General features: G+C 42.0%; 1 protein-coding gene across 2 annotated transcripts; it reads left to right on the forward strand.

Annotated features, from left to right (window-relative positions):
* Positions 1 to 26: 26 nt before the first annotated feature.
* On the forward strand, positions 27 to 19,833 carry pklr (pyruvate kinase L/R). Of its 2 annotated transcripts, none has more exons than XM_085473967.1 (12): positions 27 to 84; positions 7,939 to 8,103; positions 8,695 to 8,786; positions 9,343 to 9,474; positions 10,991 to 11,177; positions 12,404 to 12,677; positions 13,436 to 13,586; positions 14,408 to 14,560; positions 14,675 to 14,841; positions 17,182 to 17,248; positions 19,276 to 19,390; positions 19,479 to 19,833. In XM_085473967.1, the coding sequence occupies exons 2-12, from the start codon at positions 7,965 to 7,967 to the stop codon at positions 19,607 to 19,609; spliced, it is 1,608 nt and encodes a 535-aa protein (XP_085330093.1). In that variant the 5' UTR covers positions 27 to 84; positions 7,939 to 7,964; the 3' UTR covers positions 19,610 to 19,833. The 2 variants fall into 2 exon arrangements, with proteins under 2 accessions (XP_085330093.1, XP_085330092.1); XM_085473966.1 differs by lacking the exon at positions 27 to 84 and adding an exon at positions 1,755 to 2,004.
* The last annotated feature ends 1,638 nt before the right edge of the window (positions 19,834 to 21,471 follow it).

Here is a 21,471-nt window from a genome sequence, read left to right on the forward strand (position 1 = left end):
GCTCACACCTGCCCATTCATTTACTTTTGTACCCTGCCCCTGTTCACCCAGCACTTGTTACCTGCTCGAGGAGAGATCCGAGAGGTTCGTTACTTCTCTTCTAAACATTGCAACTTCTCATCGTAATGAAAATACGCTGTTTGGGCCAAGTAAATACTTAATTCTGCTTATCGGGGCTCGCTCCTGTATCCACCTCTCATGATTGTTTCTCTTTGTTTTGTAGCTAAAAAAAAATCTTGCAGATTATTTCCGTCGCTGCGGCGGGTATTGATCGCTTTGTGTATTCCTCTTTTTTTCCTGCAACTCACGATCAAGTTTAAAAAGAACTCAATGCAGGAGCCACGTGGGGGGGGGGGGGAGTTTTGATACTCGAACAATGCTGTTCGAGTATTCAGTTCATATTGCAAATTTAAGTTGCACTTTGGTGCCAATGCGTAAAATCGACCTTTACCCCGTCTGATAATTACTGCAAGCGTAGCATTAGTAGATGTTACGGAGGTGTGTGCTTTGCACGTTAGATGGCTGCAGGGTTAGATTTTAAACAGTCAACTCAGGACCAAAGTGCTGTTTGTCCTTTGGCTAACGATTTACACCCACCAGTCCACTCTATGCGCGGACTCAGCTCTGCAAAGTGAGGCTCCGCGCAGACGCAAAGTGCTCCTTAACTACAAGCCACGTCGCCTCTACGTGTAACCTCATTTTTCAAAGTCTTAGTCTTCAATAACACCTCTTATCAGTCCTACTGATTTCTAATAGCTGCTGTTGTGAATAAACACTATGAAAGAGGGAATAACATTTACATCCATTTAAGCATGCGAGAAGCAAGAAGAGGCCCAATATCTACTCTGAGAGATTTCTTTGCAAAAGCTTTATACGTCGTGTGCTGATAATTATTTAATTATGTTATTGCTCCCAACAGATCAGCTATAGGGAATTATTAAGAAATAAATTAGGAATGCCAGATTGTGGATGGTGTTTATTCTACTCCAGCTGTAAACTTTTTTTCTTATTTTGGTTTCTTGTTTAATTCCATCAGAAAACAGAATCTAGTATTAATAAAATTAAACAGTTGGGATGATGTTGCTTGGTGTAGCGTTTTTCCTTTTAACTCTGTAACTATAGCTACGGGGTCTGTGCAATGTAAAAGTGACCAGTTATCCTGGGACCTCCTGGATCTCCAGCAAAGTCTTCATGGTGCTGACGCACTGAAATAATGTTAAAGTGGTGTTCTTGGAAATGTTCAGATTATAAGTTCAGGTTATACAACTTCAGCTGCAACTGATAACTGTTTTCTTTACTGACCTACTTGTTAAGCATAATTATTTGTTCTCAAATGTTCCAAAAATGTTGAAGATAATTTGTTTACAGCAAACTAAAACCATTGGAAGAACTACAGTGAAGCATGTATTTAGTTCTTTTCCTTTATAAGTGAGAAGTTATTGTTGGTTATTTTCTACTAATAATACATTGACAATTTATACAAATACATAATAGCATGAGTAAATATGTTTGGCTTGGAGTTCACATTCTGAGGTCAAGGTTAGGGTTATATAATTTGCAACGGTGCAGGACACCGGTGTCCTTTTGTACTGTAGTGTACTCTGTTGGCTTACCAGTCTGGCAAAGATTTTCCATTTTTAGCATCATTTGTAGCCAGGTCAGATTGGCTCTCTTATGCTAACTCAGCCCAATCATGCAACTGTTGCATGCTGTGTGGACCCAGTCCAGATGGTGTGAGTGGGAGGAGAGATAGATGAGGGGGCAGCAGAGGGGCGAAAGAAAGATGAATGAAAGAGACATGAACAGGCTTGTTCAGGTGACACAAGACCAGTCAATAACATTAGCGCTGTAAAGGACAAAGACAGAGGAATTGGATTGAGAAATTGGGAGAAAATAAATTACACAACAAAATCCAAGAGAACCTAAAACAAAAGTAGACTGGAGAAAGAATCGGACAGTGAAACAGTAGGTTTGGATCTATAATGGAAGGGTTGCTCAACATGGGTAAGCACATTCATATATTCTCATACAGGTTTAGCTTGATTTTATTTATTTTAATGAAAATGTATTGAATGTTTTACACTTGTAGCTATTTTATTAGGAACACTTGCTCAACTTCTCACTTTTGCACTGCAATAATCAAATCAGCCAACCACATGACAACAATTTAGTACATTTAGAAACACATTAACTTATTAATCTTGGGGGGAGAAAAGCTTAAGGGTAACTCCTAATTGCTGAAACCGGGGATCTTTAGATCTTCCATCTAACGCTTTTCCAACTGAGCTATTTCAGCAGATAGAGATAAATTTAGACAAGATCAAGTTGGCCTGCTGAAGTTCTTTTTTTTTCTTCTTTTTTTTTTGCCTGTCCCGTTTGGTTCTTTTGCCATCAGAATTATTGTCTAAAGGCGAAGAAAGATGCCCAACGGATTTACTTTACCAAATTGACCATCCCAGCCTTGCCGTAATGGTCTATTTGATTCACCTTTTATTGTTTATTTTATTTATTTTTTATTTTCACTTGCTAGATACGGGACAGACTTGAATGAGGAAAAGAAAAGTGAGAAAGGAAGAGGGGGAAAAACAGCGGAGAAGAGGGACGAGGATAAAGGGCAAAAAAACAAAAAACAACTAAATAAGCAGACAAAAAAAATACATATATCAATCACCTGGATCACCTGTTGAGAAAGAAAAAAGAAAACAAGCAGAAGAAAATGAGAGCAATACAATAAACAACATCACGATGATCTATGGGAATATAACAGTAAATACTAAATATTAAACATTATTGTGAAGCACGGTAATATCGACAGCGCACAGTGTGCTTTAAGGTAGGAGCCAAAAAGGGTGTAGTTTGTGTGTGTGAGCACCCGTGTGTACACCTGTTAGCATGGACGCGCTTGTATTTAAAAGGTTCCTTCATGTAATGATCTGCTAGAGTGTGTGGGGAGCCACAGCCCCGCCCACCAGAGCATGAAGCAGGTATGGAGGAGATCAAGACTCCAGACATCCAGAGGCCCTCAGAACACAAGAGACCAAGGAAGACTAACAGAGAGGCAGCTGCGCCACTGTCCCAGAAAGAGCTGAGGAGAGTCCCAGATGAGGGGTCGCTCAGCAGCCGTGGAGCAGAAGCCAGGGGGGGGGTTGCAGTGACGCGCCCGTGAGCTCCGCCGGCAGCCAGCTGTGACTGAGTGACCGAGCCCCAGGCCGAGAGGCCGAGGGCACCCCACCCCCAAAGTGGCCCGAGCGAGCCCCAGGCTCCAGGCCCCAATAAGCAGCCACCAAGGAGTGAGGCCTGCTGAAGTTCAACCTCAGCATCAGAATGGAGAAGAGAGCCTTGAAAGTGGTATCTTGAAGTGGCAGAAGACCACACTGAGAGCCACTCCTGTCAGCAAAGAACAGGAAACCGATGCTACAGTTCACACTGACTCACCAAAATTGGCCTGTAGAAGATTGGAAACAAACATTGCAATCAGTCTTTTTGATGTGATGAGTCTCTCTCCTCTGACGCTCTTCTGCTTCAATATTCAGATGTTAATGTCAGATTTGGCAATAACAGCGTGAAAACATGGGTCCATCCTGCCTTGTAGCAATGGTTCAGACTGCTGTTGGTATAACGGTGTGGGGATATTTTCTTGCACACTTTGGGCTTCTTAGTACCAGCTGAGCATTGTTTAAACACCACAGCCTACCTAGCCACAAAGCTGAAGTTGTCTCAAATCGGTTTTTTGAACATGACAAGGACTTCAGTGTGCTCCAAGTGCTTTCATAGTCACCAGATCTCAATCCAATAGAGCACCTTTGAGCTGAGGCAGATGAGGACAAATCTGCAACATTGGAATGTTCCCAGTACCTTTGTCAGTGCATGCGATGTCCAACTTGGTACTAGCACTATGGATTAGTGTTTAATATGAACTGGCAAGACATGTTGCGTGTGATTGATAACCTGTATCTTGATGGAAAAATACTAAATAATCCCTTTTTTGTAATATCATTGATTGTGCAGTGTCACGTTTTTGCATTATGTCCTTTTTCACTTGCATAACAGTCAGATGTCAAATGCCTTTGAACTTCAGTGCAGCCGCAGTTGGATAAATAGCTGCACTCTTACCGTGGGTTCACTGATCGATTGCACAAACACTCCGAAAATGTGACCAAGTGCAGCTCATTCCTGGTATACTGGGGTTACACCCATAACTGGTTTTAATCAGTCATGAAGCCTCAGTGTTGACTGATACTTTGCAAGTTTAGTGTCTTTGACCTAATGTCTATTTATAGTCAGCCTTCCAGTAACAGGTGCCTGCGTGTGTGTACATTTGTCTGGATGTTTGCAGGTGGATGTATTGCATGTGTGTGTTTCCATGTGTACTCTCTGGGACGTGTCTGGAGAGGATCTCAGTGGGACACGTAATGATGTGTGCAGCAGTGCGGCAGAACTGGGTCACAGGGAGGTGGAGAGGAGAGAAATAGAAAACGCAGACAGACACTGAATCTACAGGATAGACGAGTTTTGCAAGTTCACATTATTCTACAAAACCGCCATTCACTGGTTTTACCAGGGAATTTCCTTTGCAGAGTGCAAACTATGTCCTTGCATGTTTCTGTTTGTCCATTCACGGCGTAGTCCTTAAACTGATAACTGACGCATACTATTTAAAAAAACAGCAAACAACCTTTAGACAGTTGCAAAACAACCTTGTAAAATGTGGCTCTTCTGTGATGTGTGCACTGTTCTTTCTCTTGTCTTCTTTCCCGTCTTTGTCCTCACCTTTTCACACAAACCTTATGTCGGACTCACCTCTCATCCTCACGCTCTTTAGTCTCTGTGATGGCCGAAATTGCAAGCTCGACTGACTGTGACATCCTTTAAAATGGATTCCATTGTACTGGCGCAAAGCTCTTAGTCAGGTACCACAATGCTCTGAATGAAAGAAATGGGCTCCATTCCCTGTATAATACTCTCAGTTGGCGCAGCCTATAAACTGTTTATAAAAGATGAAGGTAGCCACCCATGTGTTCAGAAAGTCCTGTTTTTAAGCCTTTAGTTTGGTGCTATGGCTTTTGCCTTGTTTTGTTTTGTTTGTTTTTTGTTGGTTAGCAAGGTCCAGCGTATAAGTGTCACACAATTGAAAGTCAATATTTGGTATGACCTTCTTTATTCTTCAACACAGCCTGAGCTACCCTAGGCAACCTTTCTTGTAATTTCTTTAAGTAGTAACGAAATAATTCTTCAGGCTTCTTGAAGGACCTTCAAAGCTCTTCTTTGGATGTTGGCTGCTTTTTGTTCTGCTGTCTGTCAGAATGACCCCTCACTGCTTTGATAATTTTGCCGTCGGAACTCTGGGCGATCCACTGTGTGTTCTTCTATTTTTAGCACTGGTATCTCATACCATAAAGTATAAAATATCCAGTTAAATCTGAATAATAAAATTTAAACATTCACCCAATTGCTGCCCACGAATAAGGGTTTAAAACCTTGCTCTTATGAAAGTTATACTTCTGCTATCATTTTTTCAGAGCTCTCTCATAGGGTTCAATTCAAAATTCTTTCAGCACCATCTCTCTCTCTCTGCTGCAACCCATGACCTAACATGACTAACTAGCTGTGACCATGGATACCACAGTCTGTCTTGTACCAATCTAACATGGTCCATCACAGTTAACTGAGCCACAGTATTGCAGACTTCCCAGTTTAACCTGCACTTAATGTCCTGCATCACCTCTGAAAAACATGGAATGATTATCATGTATTTGTTGTCATAGATCTTACTCTATATGAAATAACCAGGCGAATTCAGCAGATCCTCTGCTTGGTTAAAAAAAAATTCTAACAAGAGCGGGGATACTGCATGTAAGCTGGAAGTTTCCACTCACTTGCTGAGCAGTCTTTACCTTTGAAAATAATCTCTTGTCTTCCCATCCTGTCCTTTCTTTCTAATAGCTCTCTTCATCTTTCTAATTTGCCTACTTTAAAAATTCATCCATTTATGCTTGCTTCCCTTACTGTGGCCACGTTATAAACTACATGCATGGATTCATGACAGAGATGAGAAGGCGGTGTGCAGGTGGCCCCATTTAGTAATTTAACTGTCTCTGAGGGATGAGCTGAAGCTCGACAGTAGTTTGCATTAAACTGCCAATCAGATTTAATTGCTCACTGGATCGAAGGTGTCAGAACGCAGTTCAGGATGGCCCCAGCCCACTTTAAGTGGGAAATGGAGATTGATGTGCTTTTGTAGCCAGATTCAAGCGGCTCTTTTATGAGCTGCAGGATTAGACACTTGAGCTTTGAGTTCATTGTTCAGCCCTCGAGGTTGATGCTCAGTGATGCCATAGAGACTGGTGGCTGTGGAGTCACTGGGATAAGGTGCTGAAAGGCTTTACCTACTGGTATTTTCCCAGTGTGAGTAGCACATGGCTCAAACTGCGTAGATTATTGGTATATGGACTGCTACTTATATAGAAACCTTCTACTTAGTCTGAGCACTTATTACCAGTCTCATTCACCCAGTCACACATACATTCACACAGCATCTTTTACTTTGTACTTTTATCTAACATTCACACACACACATAAGCCTAGATTGGGGGAAACTCGAGGTTCAGTAGCTTGCTTAAGGATACTTCCACATATAGACTGTGAAAGCTGGGGATCGATCAACCGACCTTCCGATTGGTAGACGACCCACCACAAACAATTAAAAAGTAATTCACTAGCTGGGACAACATCCTACTTACATATAGGTTGAACAGCATATCTAGTAGATAATGGCAGATGGCTTGAGCATGAATTGAGGCTGTGGTTTGGGAAAGGCTTGAGAGGGGGCTGGGGTTGGCTCCAGATACGCTGATATCTACAAAATCAGAGCTTTCTTTTAAAATTGATATAATCGAGATGTTATAGCATCAACAGATCAAATGAAAGGTTGCACTCATCATTATGAAACTGTAGAATTATGAGCCAAGTTCTCTGGTTTACCTCAGATCTATAAAGGACTGCTTTAGATTTTCAGCTGGTTGAATTGATTTTAATGCCCATAACTTTACTGGTCTGGTTCGCTCTCTTGACTCTTGCAGTTTCATTTCTAGCAGCAGCAGCTGTCAGACTGACAGATACTTCAAAAGCAGAGCTTAAGTAAGAGTAAACATTGAACATTTCATCAAATGTACGGGGGTGCACAAGAATGCTGATGTTTGCCATAACAGCTTTATAGTTCAACCGATTACCATTACGGTGGTGACAGTCGTTATTGCTGGTATGTGGTTTTTGCTCATCCATCCACTCCTTTGTCTTTTGCTTCTGGAGGATTTGTTTTTATTGTGCTTCACAAGCTGACAGAGCGGGTAACAACAGAAATGCAACCTTGGCTCCTTTCAGTCCCAGTGACTGTAAATACTGTATCCAATAGAGAGACTGTGTGTGTGTGTGTGTGTGTGTGTGTGTGTGTGTGTGTGTGTGTGTGTGTGTGTGTGTGTGTGTGTGTGTGTCTTCCTTTCTGGTCCATGAAAAACAACCAGCCTTAAATTAAACGGTTGCTTCCAGCTTCAAATGTCAGCATAAAAACCTTTATATTGCCTCCATATTATCAGTCGTCGTCTCTGTTTTCAAATGCCACTTTTCTGCTTGTAAAGTATAGCGTATCAGCAGAGCAGCTGTGTATAGTTTTCGCAGTAGTGACTCATAAGTCGGCTGAATATACCAGCATCTAAACCTTTGTGACCCCTGCTGGTGGCAGTTAATGTCAGGTCTGTATGTGTTGTGTTTTATCTCTTAATGTTAGCATATTCTGTGTTGTTCCTTTTTGCTATTGAAACTGAAATTGTGCGCTTCGTTCGGTCGGAAGTGTTCGGTTCATTTGGTTTTCACAGGTGCAGTTGGCAGTAGAGCTTCATGACTCAACTTCATCCCACTGACAGCGTTTCTCTGTCATTATAGCTCGCATCAGGCGCTACTCCGATGTGATGACACTGCCGGACTCTTTCATCCAACGCCAGCAGCTTGACGCCAGTATGGCTGACACCTTCCTGGAGCATCTCTGTCTCCTGGACATCAACCAGGAGCCAATCACAGCGCGCAACACCAGCATAATCTGCACCATCGGTGAGTGTGACAGACAGTGAGTCTCAGTTTCAAGTTTGTTGTCTGACAACTGTTATGTGTCATCGTTGGCTCCGTGTCAGAAAGCCAGCGTCTGGAGGGGGTGGGTGATCTTTAGCTTGTTGGCAAGGCTTTTTGGCTGATGTAGTTTGAAGCTTTTGCTGTCCAGAAAAAGATGAAAAACAATTAGAAGGAAATACACTATACAAACGGCTCCTAAGTCATCTGGCTCTGGCTCTGGCTTTCCAGATGATGTTTTGATTCCTCGCGAGGACATGGCTTTGTTTATCACTCCCTGAAGGGTTTTCATTAAAGGGATAAAGTAACAGGCAAGCAAACAGTTCATTTTAATGTCTGCCTGTAGCTAACAAAAATTTCTATCATTAACAAATTATACCATGAATAAGGCTATTAATAAAATATCAGGAAATACACAAAAAATAGCCAAAATGTAATTTTATTGTGGCTGTTTAAAACCTAAAGATCCTTTTATGGAAAACAAATAAAATTCTGTTTTTGGGGCCTACATCAAATGAATGAACATTTGATTATTGAAACTGCTTTTCTTTTATTCACTCTCTTTTTTCCTTTCAGGTCCGGCATCTCGATCGATCCCCAAACTTCAGGAGATGGTCAAGGCTGGAATGAATATCGCTCGTCTTAACTTCTCTCATGGATCACATGAAGTACGTACGGCACACATGCTGATCAGCCACAACATTAAAACCGCCTGGTTAATGTTGCCTGTTTATTCACGACACCAAAACACCTTTGACCAATCAGGGGCGTAAAGAAAGAACATCTGGAGGTGTTTTGTGGTATCTGCCACCCACTGTGGAGTGGCTGTGGCTCAGGAGGTAGAACAGATCATCTACTAATCAGAAGGTTGGTGGTTTGATCCCTGGCTACATGCCGAATATCCTACAGCAAGATACTAACCTCAACTTGCTGCTTTAGCATCTATCAGACTGTAATCTGGGGAGTTGGAAGACCTTGCAGTCTTTGTTTCTTGTGTTCCCTGAGCTGCTCCTGTGCAGTTGGGATGTGTGGATGGGAGTGGGTACATCCATGGCTTGTGATGAAGTAACAGCCACATAAATGCCAGCACCCATCACAGATAACAGATGATGATCCATGTGAATCATTTCACTGGCTATTGGTTTTAATGTTGTGGCGCATTTGTGTTCACACGCCTCGGTTCTCCACTCAGCCAGGTATTGATTCCCTGTCTGTGTCTTTCAGTATCACGGTGAAACCATCAAGAACATCAGAGAGGCGGTGGAGACGATAACCTCTGACCCGCTGTACTATCGACCGGTTGCCATCGCTTTGGATACGAAGGGCCCAGAGATCCGCACCGGATTAGTTAAAGGGGTGAGCATGCTTTGCTTCATCTATCAAACAGTCTAAACCTAATCAAACAGTCACATGCAGTCAGGTGTAAGAGGTGCAGAAAATAAGCCCATTCCTTGGTGCAGCACATCATTTGTTACAGGTTGCTACTTTTCCTGGAAAAACAACAGCTGTAGGCGTGTGCTCATCTGCCTTTTCATCATCATCTTATTGTGTTGTTGGTCGTGTTGCTGTTGCCTGCTGTCTGCTTTGCTGAACAAATAACTCCAGGCTGCAGGAAACCTCCTTGTGTGTTGATTAGCTTCAGAAATACTCTGCATGGCATTTGATCTGAGTCTGGGTAGACTAATTGAAAGGTGCACTTGAGTTACTAAACACATGCTAAATATAACTCTATTTTTACTAAACATTTATATTTTTAACAGACAAGATATTTACAGCATACAAAATTATATATGTAGGTGAATATATGTAATGGCAACCAATCAATCAACCAATAAATCAGTCAATCATTATTATATATAATAATGACTACCCACGTTGTATGTTAGCTGGGATATCCTTCAGTGCTCCTGCAAACCTACCTGGATAAGTGGTTAAGAAGATGGTGGATGCTATATTTGGCCATTTATAGCAGGCGTGGACATCAACAACATGTTAAAACATTCAACACATGTTAGGAATTATTCATTGAGATGTATACTTTTGACTGCTTGTTTTTTGTAGAAATGTGCAAAATATTTTTGGATTATTCTGTTAATTTTTAAACTTATGCTATGTTTGAATCCCATTCTTGTCTTTTTGACATAACATCTTCTTTTGGCTACTCCCTACTCCCATCTGCATCCATCTCACCGTATCCCTACTGTCCTCCTCTGTCATATCGGCCACCTGCACATCCTCCTTCTCTACATCCATGAACCTTTTATGTGTTCTTCCTGTTTTCACCTTCCTGAGCACAAGATATTCAAAATCCTTCACCCAGTATTTCTACTATCCTTCCTCTGCAATTTTCCAAAATATCTCAGACTTGTCTCTCTAACTTTGTCTCCAAACTGCTCGATCTGAGCTGTCCCTCCGATGTACTCATTTCTAATTCTGTCCGTCGTTGTCTTACATCAAGTGTGCTGCCTTCTCAAATATTTGGAAATATAATTGTTACGTCATCAGTAAATACCAAATGCTTTGCACAAAGCAGCCAGTGTGTTCCTTTTAAAGTTTCATGCCTGTACAGTACAAAGTCTCTTGTGTTTTCATCATTGCTGCCACTCAAACCCTCTCAGATAAGGTACTAGAACTACTCATTATAAACACTACAAAACACACCGGCGTTTTGTAACACAGCACGCCTTTTAATCAACCAGTCACGGATTTCATCACGGTTCAAACGCAGTCAGTTTTTTTGATTTTCTGCAGCAGCACTCAGAGATCTTGTGTCTAAGAAAATTCAGTTGCTGGAAATGACAATACTACTGTATGTTTGCTTACAACAAGAGCAGTAATTGGAGGTTTTTGTGTTTCGTATCTGTTTCGACAGAAAGTGGAAGAAGAGGTGGAGCTGGTGAAGGGCAACAATGTGCGCGTGGTGACAGCAGAGAGTGACAAAGACAAGACAGATGGAAAGATAATCTGGGTGGACTATCCCAACCTGCCCAAAGTTCTCAAGAAGGATGGAAAGATCTACATTGATGATGGCCTCATTGGACTCCGAGTATTAGATATAGGTAATGTGCATTACACAGACTTTAGCAAACCTACATAAAACATGTCTGTCTTATTGCCGTTGTAGAAACATCTGCAGTGACAGCTGTGTCCAGAGGCACTGTGTTTTCAATTTGTCTCTCTGTCACTCGAACACATTTATTTCTTTAAATTTGGCAACAGTCCCTGGGACGCTTGAGGACACGCTTGGACATAAAGCCAGAATTCGTACGCTGATAATGAATTTCATGCAAATGTGTAATTAGAATAAAATGATGATCTTATTTTATATTCAAAAGGTGAAAGACCATCTATGTGACACCCTAAAACCATTCAGATATGCATTACAAGCTATTATTCAACTAAGAAACAGAGAAGGAGTTCAGATTCTGAATTGGTGATTATTTGCTCACCATAAATTCCTTCAAAACCTTGTCTGTTTTTTTTTTTTTTAAATGCGCAAGAGAAACTATGGTGTGAAGGGACACAGTATGTGTGGTCGTAATTTGATAAAAATATAAAAATTGTCAGAAAAATTTGCCAATTTATGGATCCGTCCCTGCTGTTGCCAAGGACAAGACAGAAGAGCAGCTCAAATATTTATTTAGCAAGAGAGATGGAAAAGTTCCATTCAGATATTATGTAAATAATACGTTATAATATATTTGACTACCTTTTTTGGGATCTGATCCCCCTACTCACAGCCCACAATTTTTCTCCACCATCAACTATAAATTTGGATCCAAATCAAATTTTACCAAAATAAAGGTCAACAAAACAGTATCAACACAGTCTTGTGTGTTTATCTCCCTCTGCTCTTCCTGGGCCTGTTTGGATTTTCACCTCAGGCTCCTTTATCCTCCCACGGTCCAAAGGCTTTCTTTGTCTTCAATTATGTGAACATTTGTCATTTTCTATCTGCGAGGTGGTTTTTCAGTTTTATGTGCATTCTTCTATAGCTCATTCTCATATATCTCATGCACTGAGTGCAACTTTTCAGGCCAGTGTACTGATACAAACATGTCCACAGGCCTATAAACCTTCATCCCTGCATGCACGTATAACTTTAAATCTTTCTATGGATTCTTGAGTTCCATTATTATATATTACTTCTAATGTATTTTCCTTATTATCCAACAATTGTGCAATTTCCCATGCTCTGATTTTTGGTTGTATTATTGAATGTTTTTATAGTATCAATGCACCACTCCTTTGTGAGTCCCTGCATCTCCAACATTTTTCTTGTCAGGTTCGGACTGGGTGGACACGGTGGTGGAATCAGGCGGGATGCTCTGCAGTCGTAAAGGCGTAAACCTTCCCGGCTGCGACCTAATCGGCATGCAGTCGGTCAGCCCGCGGGACGAGGCTGACCTGAGGTTCGGCGTGGCTCAGGGTGTTGATATGGTGTTCGCCAGCTTCATCCGTTCAGCCCAGGATGTCAAGGATGTGCGTCGCGCTCTTGGGGCGCATGGTCGAAATATTAAAGTGATCAGCAAGGTGGAAAGCCGGCAAGGAGTTCAAAAGTGAGTCCTGGAAAAATCCAATTTCCAATTAATGCCATTTCTGCAGAGTTATTTTTAGCCAAACAGGCACTGATGGCATGAGTCTTCCACAACGAGACTTTGACAGGTCTTTTAAATCCACCGCTGATGTGATCTGTCGCTCCTGTGGACAGCCAGCTGTCAGTGAAGGAGAAACATATGTCAACTTTAGATTTTACACATCTATGATAAGCGGTCTCTGTGGCTGTCCATGTGAGTTATTGCAGCCAATTAATATACCTGACATAATTTATTTCCCTGCCTTCTTACCTCCATTACTTATCTCATGCTTTGTCCTGCTGCTCCCCGGCTGCTGACAGTGTTTAACTGCAGTTTTAATAGAAAGACATTAGATAATAAAGATGAATTCTTAACAGTAGTTAAGCTGTTTGTGAATATTTGGTGTTAAACGTCCTGTTTGGATGTCCTGCAGCTGTGTTTTTCCCTTTTAAATCTACATCAGCATCACAGCTTCCTGCTTTTCCTTTCAGTCTCTTTGTTCTTTGCTCATATAGGAGTTTGGATTTCATCCAGATCATTTAGGATTTAAATCAAAATTTTACGCTATCCTCGATATCTTTTGAAGATCTAAAAGCAGCGTGACAAAAAAAAAATCTGAATTGGAAGACCTAGTTTTTAGATAACGTGTAGAATCTTCCTTATTCCTCCTTTTGTGCTCTTTTTCCAACTCTCTCTTCTTGAGCCCAAACACTCACTCCTTCCTCTAATCTGTCTGTCAGTTTTGAGGAAATCCTGGCTGAGAGCGATGGCGTGATGGTTGCCAGAGGCGACCTGGGGATCGAGATCCCTGCGGAGAAAGTCTTCATTGCCCAGAAGATGATGATTGGGAGATGCAACTCTGCTGGGAAGCCTGTCATCTGTGCCACACAGGTCAGAGATGAACACACACACACACACACACACACACACACACACACACACACACACACACACACAGAGAGAGAGAGAAAAAAAATCACAGAAAAAGAAGAAATATTGAGATTAAGACTTTTAACTGCAGTTTCAGCCAGCCGAATGTCAAACGGGTCCAACTACACATTAACCTTACACTCGTGCATAATGTCACTTGTCCAGTGAATTCATTTTCAGAGATGCACACATTCCCTCTCTTTCACACCCCTCTGCTTTTACACACATGCACACACACACACATGCGTGCAACACTCCCGCAGCCATGTTGAGTCACAGTGCTGTACTTTGTTTATGCTACAGCTCTTGACTCGGAGTGACAGCGTTATAGCAGGTTTGCTACTCGAGACCTGAGCCCACAAACAACACCCACACACATGCACTAATCAGCATTAGTCGGAGCTTCTTAACTAAAAATGCAGTCTCACAGGCTATGCTGCAAGCTCATTTTCCAACTGTCTGCCTCGCTTATTGACTCATAACACTGAGTCTCCAGCATACCAATAACGATTTCTCTAACTCGCACTCGTCTGCCTCAGTCTAAATGATCTCTTATTACTCCTACTCTACCATCTATCCATCCACAAAGCCATTACCTCCTGTCTTCGTGCTCACCCATATCACTTTGTCAAAATGAACAAAAATTGACATACAAAGACTCCGAGTGGCTTATTTTTGATGGACTCATTGGTGAAATCCATTTATAGTACCTTATAGAGACGTTTTGGTTATAGCTGAAATGTATTGTATGTGTGTCTTTGTGTGTTTTTGTGCATTTGCAGATGCTTGAGAGCATGGTGACCCACCGACGGCCAACTAGAGCAGAGGGCAGTGACGTTGCCAATGCCGTGCTGGATGGAGCTGACTGTGTAATGCTATCTGGAGAAACCGCCAAGGGACTGTTTCCTGTGGAGTCAGTTGCAATGATGCATTCGGTGTGTGTTTCTGTGTGCACATGGTGTCGTTCGGTTGCGTCTGACTTAAGTGCCCTCTGATAATGCTCTAACCCTCTGTCTGTCCCTCTCCCTGTCTCTGTCGCTCTATCTCAGATCTGTAGGGAGGCAGAAGCAGCCATTTTCCACCAGCAGCTTTTTGAGGAGTTGCGCCGCCTCACTCCTCTCTCCTCTGACCCCACGGAGGTCACGGCGATCGGAGCAGTGGAGTCTTCGTTCAAATGCTGTGCCGGGGCGATTATAGTCCTCACGACCACTGGCAGGTGAGTATATCAGCTAACATTCATGATAAATGTGTCAGAACTAGCAGTGCTATATGCTATATCGTGACAGTTCACCTGACTGTCACGATATAGCATAAGACAAAGTTTTATTGTTGTTTGATGAGGGTTTCCTACCAAAAAAAAACAGTAAATCAGTCAGAACCGCTAAAGTCAAGAGAATCTTACGTTTGTTTCAGAAGAGCAGCAGCAAGAACCATCAACAGATATTACATTGATTAAGTCAGAAATGGCATGGAAGGAGAAGCTGTGGTAGAAGAGGGTTGCAAAGTAGCTTGCAGATGTAAAGAAGCTATGGTCATGTTTAGGGAACTTAAATAAGATGCTCTGTGTGAGGTCTGTGTGAAAGTTGCCTGACACTGAGATCAGCTGATCTACCGGGACTATAGCTGGCCTTCACTTTGTGGCCTGTTAGTTTAATAGAAAGATGCTGGTAGGTGGAGTTTGCTGCCATGTTGTTCTCCAGTTCTCCAGTTCTGTTGCAGCGCTAAGCTAAGAGCTAGCATATTTAGCACAAGTAACTAAAAAGCCTGATTAGATTTGGAAAACTATCCATCCATTTTCTTCCGCTTATCTGGGGCCGGGTCGCGGGGGAAGCAGCCTAAGCAGAGAAGCCCAGACCTCCTTCTCCCCAGCCACCTCCTCCAGCTTATCCGGGGGAACACCAAGGCGTTCCCAGGCCAGCCGAGAGATATAATCTCTCCAGCGTGTCCTGGGTCTGCCCCGGGGCCTCCTCCCGGTGGGACATGCCCGGAAAACCTTGCCCAGGGGGCGCCCAGGGGGCATCCTTGTCAGATGCCCGAACCACCTCAACTGGCTCCTTTCGATGTGGAGGAGCAGTGGCTCTACTATGAGCCCCTCCTGAATGGCCGAACTTCACACCCTATCTCTAAGGGAGAGGCCAGCCACCCTTCGGAGGAAACCCATTTCCGCCGCTTGTATCCGCGATCTCGTTCTTTCGGTCACTACCCACAGCTCGTGGCCATAGGTGAGGGTAGGGGCATAGATTGACCGGTAAATTGAGAGCTTCGCTTTTACGCTCAGCTCTCTCTTCACCACAACAGACCGGTACAGTGTCCGCATCACTGCAGCCACTGCACCAATCCGTCTGTCGATCTCCCGCTCCCTTCTCCCATCACTCATGAACAAGACTTAAACTCATCCACTTGGGGCAGGGTCTCGTCCCTGACCCGGAGTGGGCACTTGGAAAACCATTTGAAAATAATTAACATAAATATATTATCATTGTTTGGGCGGCATGGTGGTGCTGTGGGTATCGCTGTTGCCTCATAGTAAAAAGGGGTTTGAATCCAGCCTGGACCTCCCTGTGCTTGCACACGTGTTAGTGATGTATGCAGGTGCGAATGTGTCTGTAATTTTTGTGAGGCCTGCAACAGACTGGAGATTTATCCAGGGTGTAGGAGATAGGCTCCGGCACTCCGGTGACCTTGGATTGGAAAAGAGGAACTTGGATTAATAATTTCTGTATTCGTCCTTGTAGATGCTAGAAACAAGTTTATTTGTCCTTCTCCAAACAAACATATAACACAGGCTCTTTAAAGTTTGCAGCTTCTTTTATCCCAAAGGTCCAGGCTGAATATTGCAGTAATGTTTGCTGCTTGTGCATCTTCTGGGTTTTATGGGGCTTCATTGTACTGTTTTTGTGTATTTTGTACTTTATATAATATATGTGAGATTTCCCGTCTCACATATATTAAATGTGCACACAGGAGGACACACACGTACCTCCTGTTACCAAAATGTGCATAAAAATACACTAGAATGATCTCCAATTAGTTTAGCCATTATGTCTAAGTAAACATACAACCATAACATATCAGATATTAAAACTGTGAGATTTAATTCTGATTAGAAAATAGTTTATCTGTAATGTCTGCAATATATTTCAAAAGTGTAAGCACATAAGATTCTCACATTCATAGACAGCAGACAGTCTTAAAAGCAAAAGCTTCTATAAATGAGTGAAGAAACTAACAAATGGAGAGGTATCTGTTTAGTTGATATCCTACTGTGCTCTGGGTGTTAAGCTGCTGAGTAAGTGCCGATTTTACTTTAAGATGTTGAGAGGAAGCGGTCTAAATGACCTTGAAAGCGGGATTAATAACGGATCATGGAAGACAGCAGCTTTAATCACAAAAAGCGAGTTATTATTATTATATTTGGAAGAAAAGAGTCCTGTATGACTTATGCCAAGGAGCAGTGATGCTGCTTTCATTTTTCCCTCAGTATGAAAGTGTTGTTCATGCGTGCCATCACTGATAATTTATTTTCCATCCTTAACTTTGCACTTCTTCTCTGCAGGTCAGCTCATCTCCTGTCCAGGTACCGCCCTCGCTGTCCGATCATTGCCGTCACCAGGAGCCCACAGGTACAGTCTGTTCTATGAACCAAAAGAAATATTACTTTTGTGCTGACACCTGGTGCATTTGTCTTACCATGAAAACGTGGCTTAGATCAGTGGTTCCCAAACTTTTTTCGCTGGGCCCCCTTTTGTTTTACAGAAAAATATTTGCACCCCCCCCCCCCCCCCCCCCCCCCCCCCCTGCACGCACAAACACATCCTCCAACCACACACACCCATATTTTGCTCAATTGCGGTTTATTTCACACCTCAAACATTTAGTAAACAGTTAAGCAAATACAAGTAATCTGCAGGTAGTAAGAAAATAAACTACTAACTCTTTTACGCTACGTCTGCACCTACACGGGTATTTTTGAAAATGCAGCGGTTTCGTCCACACGTAAACGGCGTTTTGAATCGCCGAAAACGGAGATTTTTTAAAACTCCTTTTTTGCGTTTACGTGTGGGCGAGGAATACAGAGTTCTTGCAACGTCAAAGGTATGTGCCTTTTTTCACGTCAGCTGTGCGCCAATGGCAGATAGTCAGATTAACTTTACTGTATAAAGAGCTAACATCTCCGAAATGTCAGGAGTAGTTAGTCATTACAACAAGTGTTTGTGAACTAAAAATCAAGAATGTGGGATACTGTTTGTCTGTGATTTGGAGAGCCCAGCGGTGCTCCCAACACAGGAAAGACCAATTCTGCAGGGGAGACCTACCTCGGCACTTGTGCAGGTGAAACCAAAGAGAAGATATCCTTCACCATATTTTCTAGTCTTTGGCTTAGAATGAAGTTGGTTTGGAAGCATATTCAGCGATGCTTCATCTCCTGCTTTGCGTTTGTGTGGGAGCCCCATGGTTGTTTTTTTTCCCCCTTTTCATGCCGCGCCCCCCCTGCAATGGCTCTGCGCCCCACCTAGGGGGCGGGCCCCACACTTTGGGAAGGTCTGGCTTAGATGATGATATCTCGCTGTTTTCAAAAGTGATTAGTGTGCGATGTCCACTTTTGCTGTCTGTCGTGGTAAATTGTGACAGTGTTGTCAGACTGGTATCACCAATCTGGAGTATTTATTACCGACTGTATTTCTGTTTTATTGAACTTTCTTGTTCTAAGACCAGTGATCAAAGTGGGTTACACGGTCTTTAAAAAAAGAATCATGGTTTCCAATAATGTCAAAGCAATAATCAGGGTCAAATTTGATGGAGCACATGTGAATGCTCTGTAATAACCCCACACTATGGCTGGTCACTGAAATGAAGGCAGCTCCCCCTGACGTCCATTATTATGACGTCCACACTTTTTGATCAATCACAGGTCATCTTTTAGTATCAATAAAATTGTGGTGACAGAGTACAAAATTGGCATGTTTCATTTTTCTCAGTAATATTAATTAAAAGAAAAGAAAAATAAAAGGATACACAAAAAAATGAATATAACAATGACCATATTTTAAACAAAATTGCCTCATTCTGACATACTTTCATAGTCCTCTCTCTTCCTTCTTTAAATGTAAAAATAGGTCTCCATCTCCTGATAAATACGTCTTTCTGAAGTTATTTGTTCAATCAGACAGATTTCCAAATCCTATTCAACCACACGTGCGATGTTGGAGGCTCGGATTTCCACCATCTAATTATAATGCATTTAATTGCTCAACAGTAATCGTAACAGATATACCTGCAGGAATCTTATTTTGATGTATAGCTAACTTTAGAAAAGACCACAGTATGTCCAATATGAGCCTTCCGGGCTCCATATGTGTATTTTATTATTTTGTGTTTGATTTTGATAGTTTTTTTTCTTTGCTGTGTTGTTTTCTGTTTTACTTCCTGTCTGTATGATTGTTTTCTTCCTCTCTTGTTCCCAGTCTCCCAGTTAGCCTTCATTGTATATTTATACACTCCTCTTTGTCACATTGTCTGTTTGCATTCCTGTTTTTACTGGTAAATATATCGGGGGATCAACAGACTGACAGACTATAAAAATCAATAACCACCAAGCAACTTGCAGTTATTTTATAATGTACCTATTCTTTTTTTTTCTCTTTGTCAGGTCACCCGTCAGTCTCAGCTGTTACGAGGCGTGTTTCCTGCCCTCTTCCACCCTCTGCCCGCTCCTGTGTGGGCTGATGATGTGGACAACAGGGTCAACTTTGGCATGGAAATTGGTCAGTCTGTGCTCTGTTCAGCCCGCTTGCAGTTCTTATATAATATAAGCCATATTACTCACATGCCCTTATCTCTCCAACACCACAGGGAAAACAAGAGGGTTCTTCAAGTCCGGCGACATGGTGATTGTGATGACAGGCTGGATCCCAGGGTCTGGTCACACCAACATTATGAGGGCAGTGAATGTCCCGCAACAACATGACCTCACTGGACTCTAAATCTAACAGAGTTGCTGGAGGTTCATTAAGAGAGCCTTTAAAATCTTTTAATGCACCAAAAAGCCAAAGAACCACCCCTAAAATCGAAGCAATAACCTCTGTCGAAAGCAGCAGAAACACTCTACTTAAAATTTGAGGTTATTATGCGGAAACACCTGGTCTAATAACCGCTCATATGAATGTACCCATGACTCCCTTCAAATAAAACTTGACTTTAACTTTAATACGTTGTTCTCCAGTTCTTGTCAGGACACAGGCTTCTGTAATTGAACTGTCCTGCCTCCTGTTTTCATATTGAAAGTGAAAGTATTGTCTCTGTGGCTGCCATTGTTGAAGTACATTGGTGCTCTTTATAGAATTTGGAGATAAGACTTTCATTCCTACCCAGAGTCCCAAGCTTATCTCTGTGCAGCGGCAATTTTTTGGCTATTATGAGCAGCAGCCGATGATGCAGAGCTGACACCCCCTTTGTCAACTGAGATGACCCAGATGGCCACATCTGCATATTGCTCACCCAGAAAGTAATTATATCTGTTCCTGTGTGGGTCTTCCTCATGTCTCATAATCCTTTATTTTGTGACATCCTTGCTTCCTCCTTTTTTCCTTTTGAGCTTTAATGTGCATTGAATCCTCCCGCAGCAGTTTATTTCTCTCTCTCTCTCTTTCTACCACTAATAGCCACTTTTGCAGAGGCTGACTCACTGTAAATATTTCTGTGGTTAGTCTAATAGCGTTTTATCTTTCTGGGACAATTGGAGCACTTACAGAGTTTTATGTCTATATTTGCAAAAGTCTGTTTTCCATAAGCCTGCGGGAATACGATGTGAGGTTTTTCACTTATTCTACATGTAGATCTATTCAAGTCAACTGCTGAAGTAAAAGTAGCAATACCACAACAAAAGAAAACTGAAATAAAAGTATAGATATCAGATAAATTTATATTTAATCTTTTAAACCACCAATTTGACCTCTTAAAGTATTGTGCAAAAGCCACATGTCACTTCTTTATATTTTGCTACGGAAATGGGAAATAGGTGTAGAGATTTATTAACATAATTTATTTATTAAAATGTGCAAACAATGGATTTAAAATACATAAAGGAAAGAAGAATCTGTATAATACTAACAAGCTTGAAATATTCAATATTTGGTTTGAACGAATTTATTCTTTAACAAAGCCTGAACTCTCTCAGGCAGCTTTCTTGCAATTTTAGTAGTCTTCAGGAATATTTCTCCAGGCTTCTTGAAGATCATTCAAAGCTCTTCTTTGGATGTTGGCTGCCTTTTGTTCTGTTCTCTGTCAAGCTGATCCCACGCTGGTTTAATTAATGGTGAGGTCCGGGGTCTGGGGAGGCCGATCCACAACTGATGTCATGTGTGCTTTTACTACATTGGCAGTGTGTTTGGGATCATTGTCATGCCAAATATTGAAGCCGCTTCCAATCAGACTCTTTCCAGATGTTATTGAATGGTGGATCAATATGTGATGGTACTTTTCTCCATCTATAATTCCATCAGTTTTGATAATGGTGGTGATGATCAGAACCAAATATTGAAATTGTGATTCATCAATTCCATTCATCAATTCAATACCTGCTGACATTAATTTTCGGTCCACTTCTTGTGTAATTTGACACACCACAGCCTTTCTCCCTGTTTCCCTTCAATAAGAATGGCTTCTTGACACCCACCCTTGCACTGAGAGCTTTTCTGATGAGACTTCAGTGAACAGCAGATGGATTGACTGAAGGCCTAGCAGATTGGGACGTTGCTGGATTTTCCCCCCTGTTTCTTAAGGACATGGCTTTCAGATACTATTCATCTGCTGTACAGAGTATTTAGCCTCCCACTCGTTAATCCAA

The sequence above is a fragment of the Copadichromis virginalis genome, linkage group LG11 (genome assembly GCF_057382275.1).
Source record: "Copadichromis virginalis isolate Kocher_CV1m ecotype Utaka linkage group LG11, C_Virginalis_male_GT1.1, whole genome shotgun sequence".
NCBI classification, from domain to species: Eukaryota; Metazoa; Chordata; class Actinopteri; order Cichliformes; family Cichlidae; genus Copadichromis; species Copadichromis virginalis.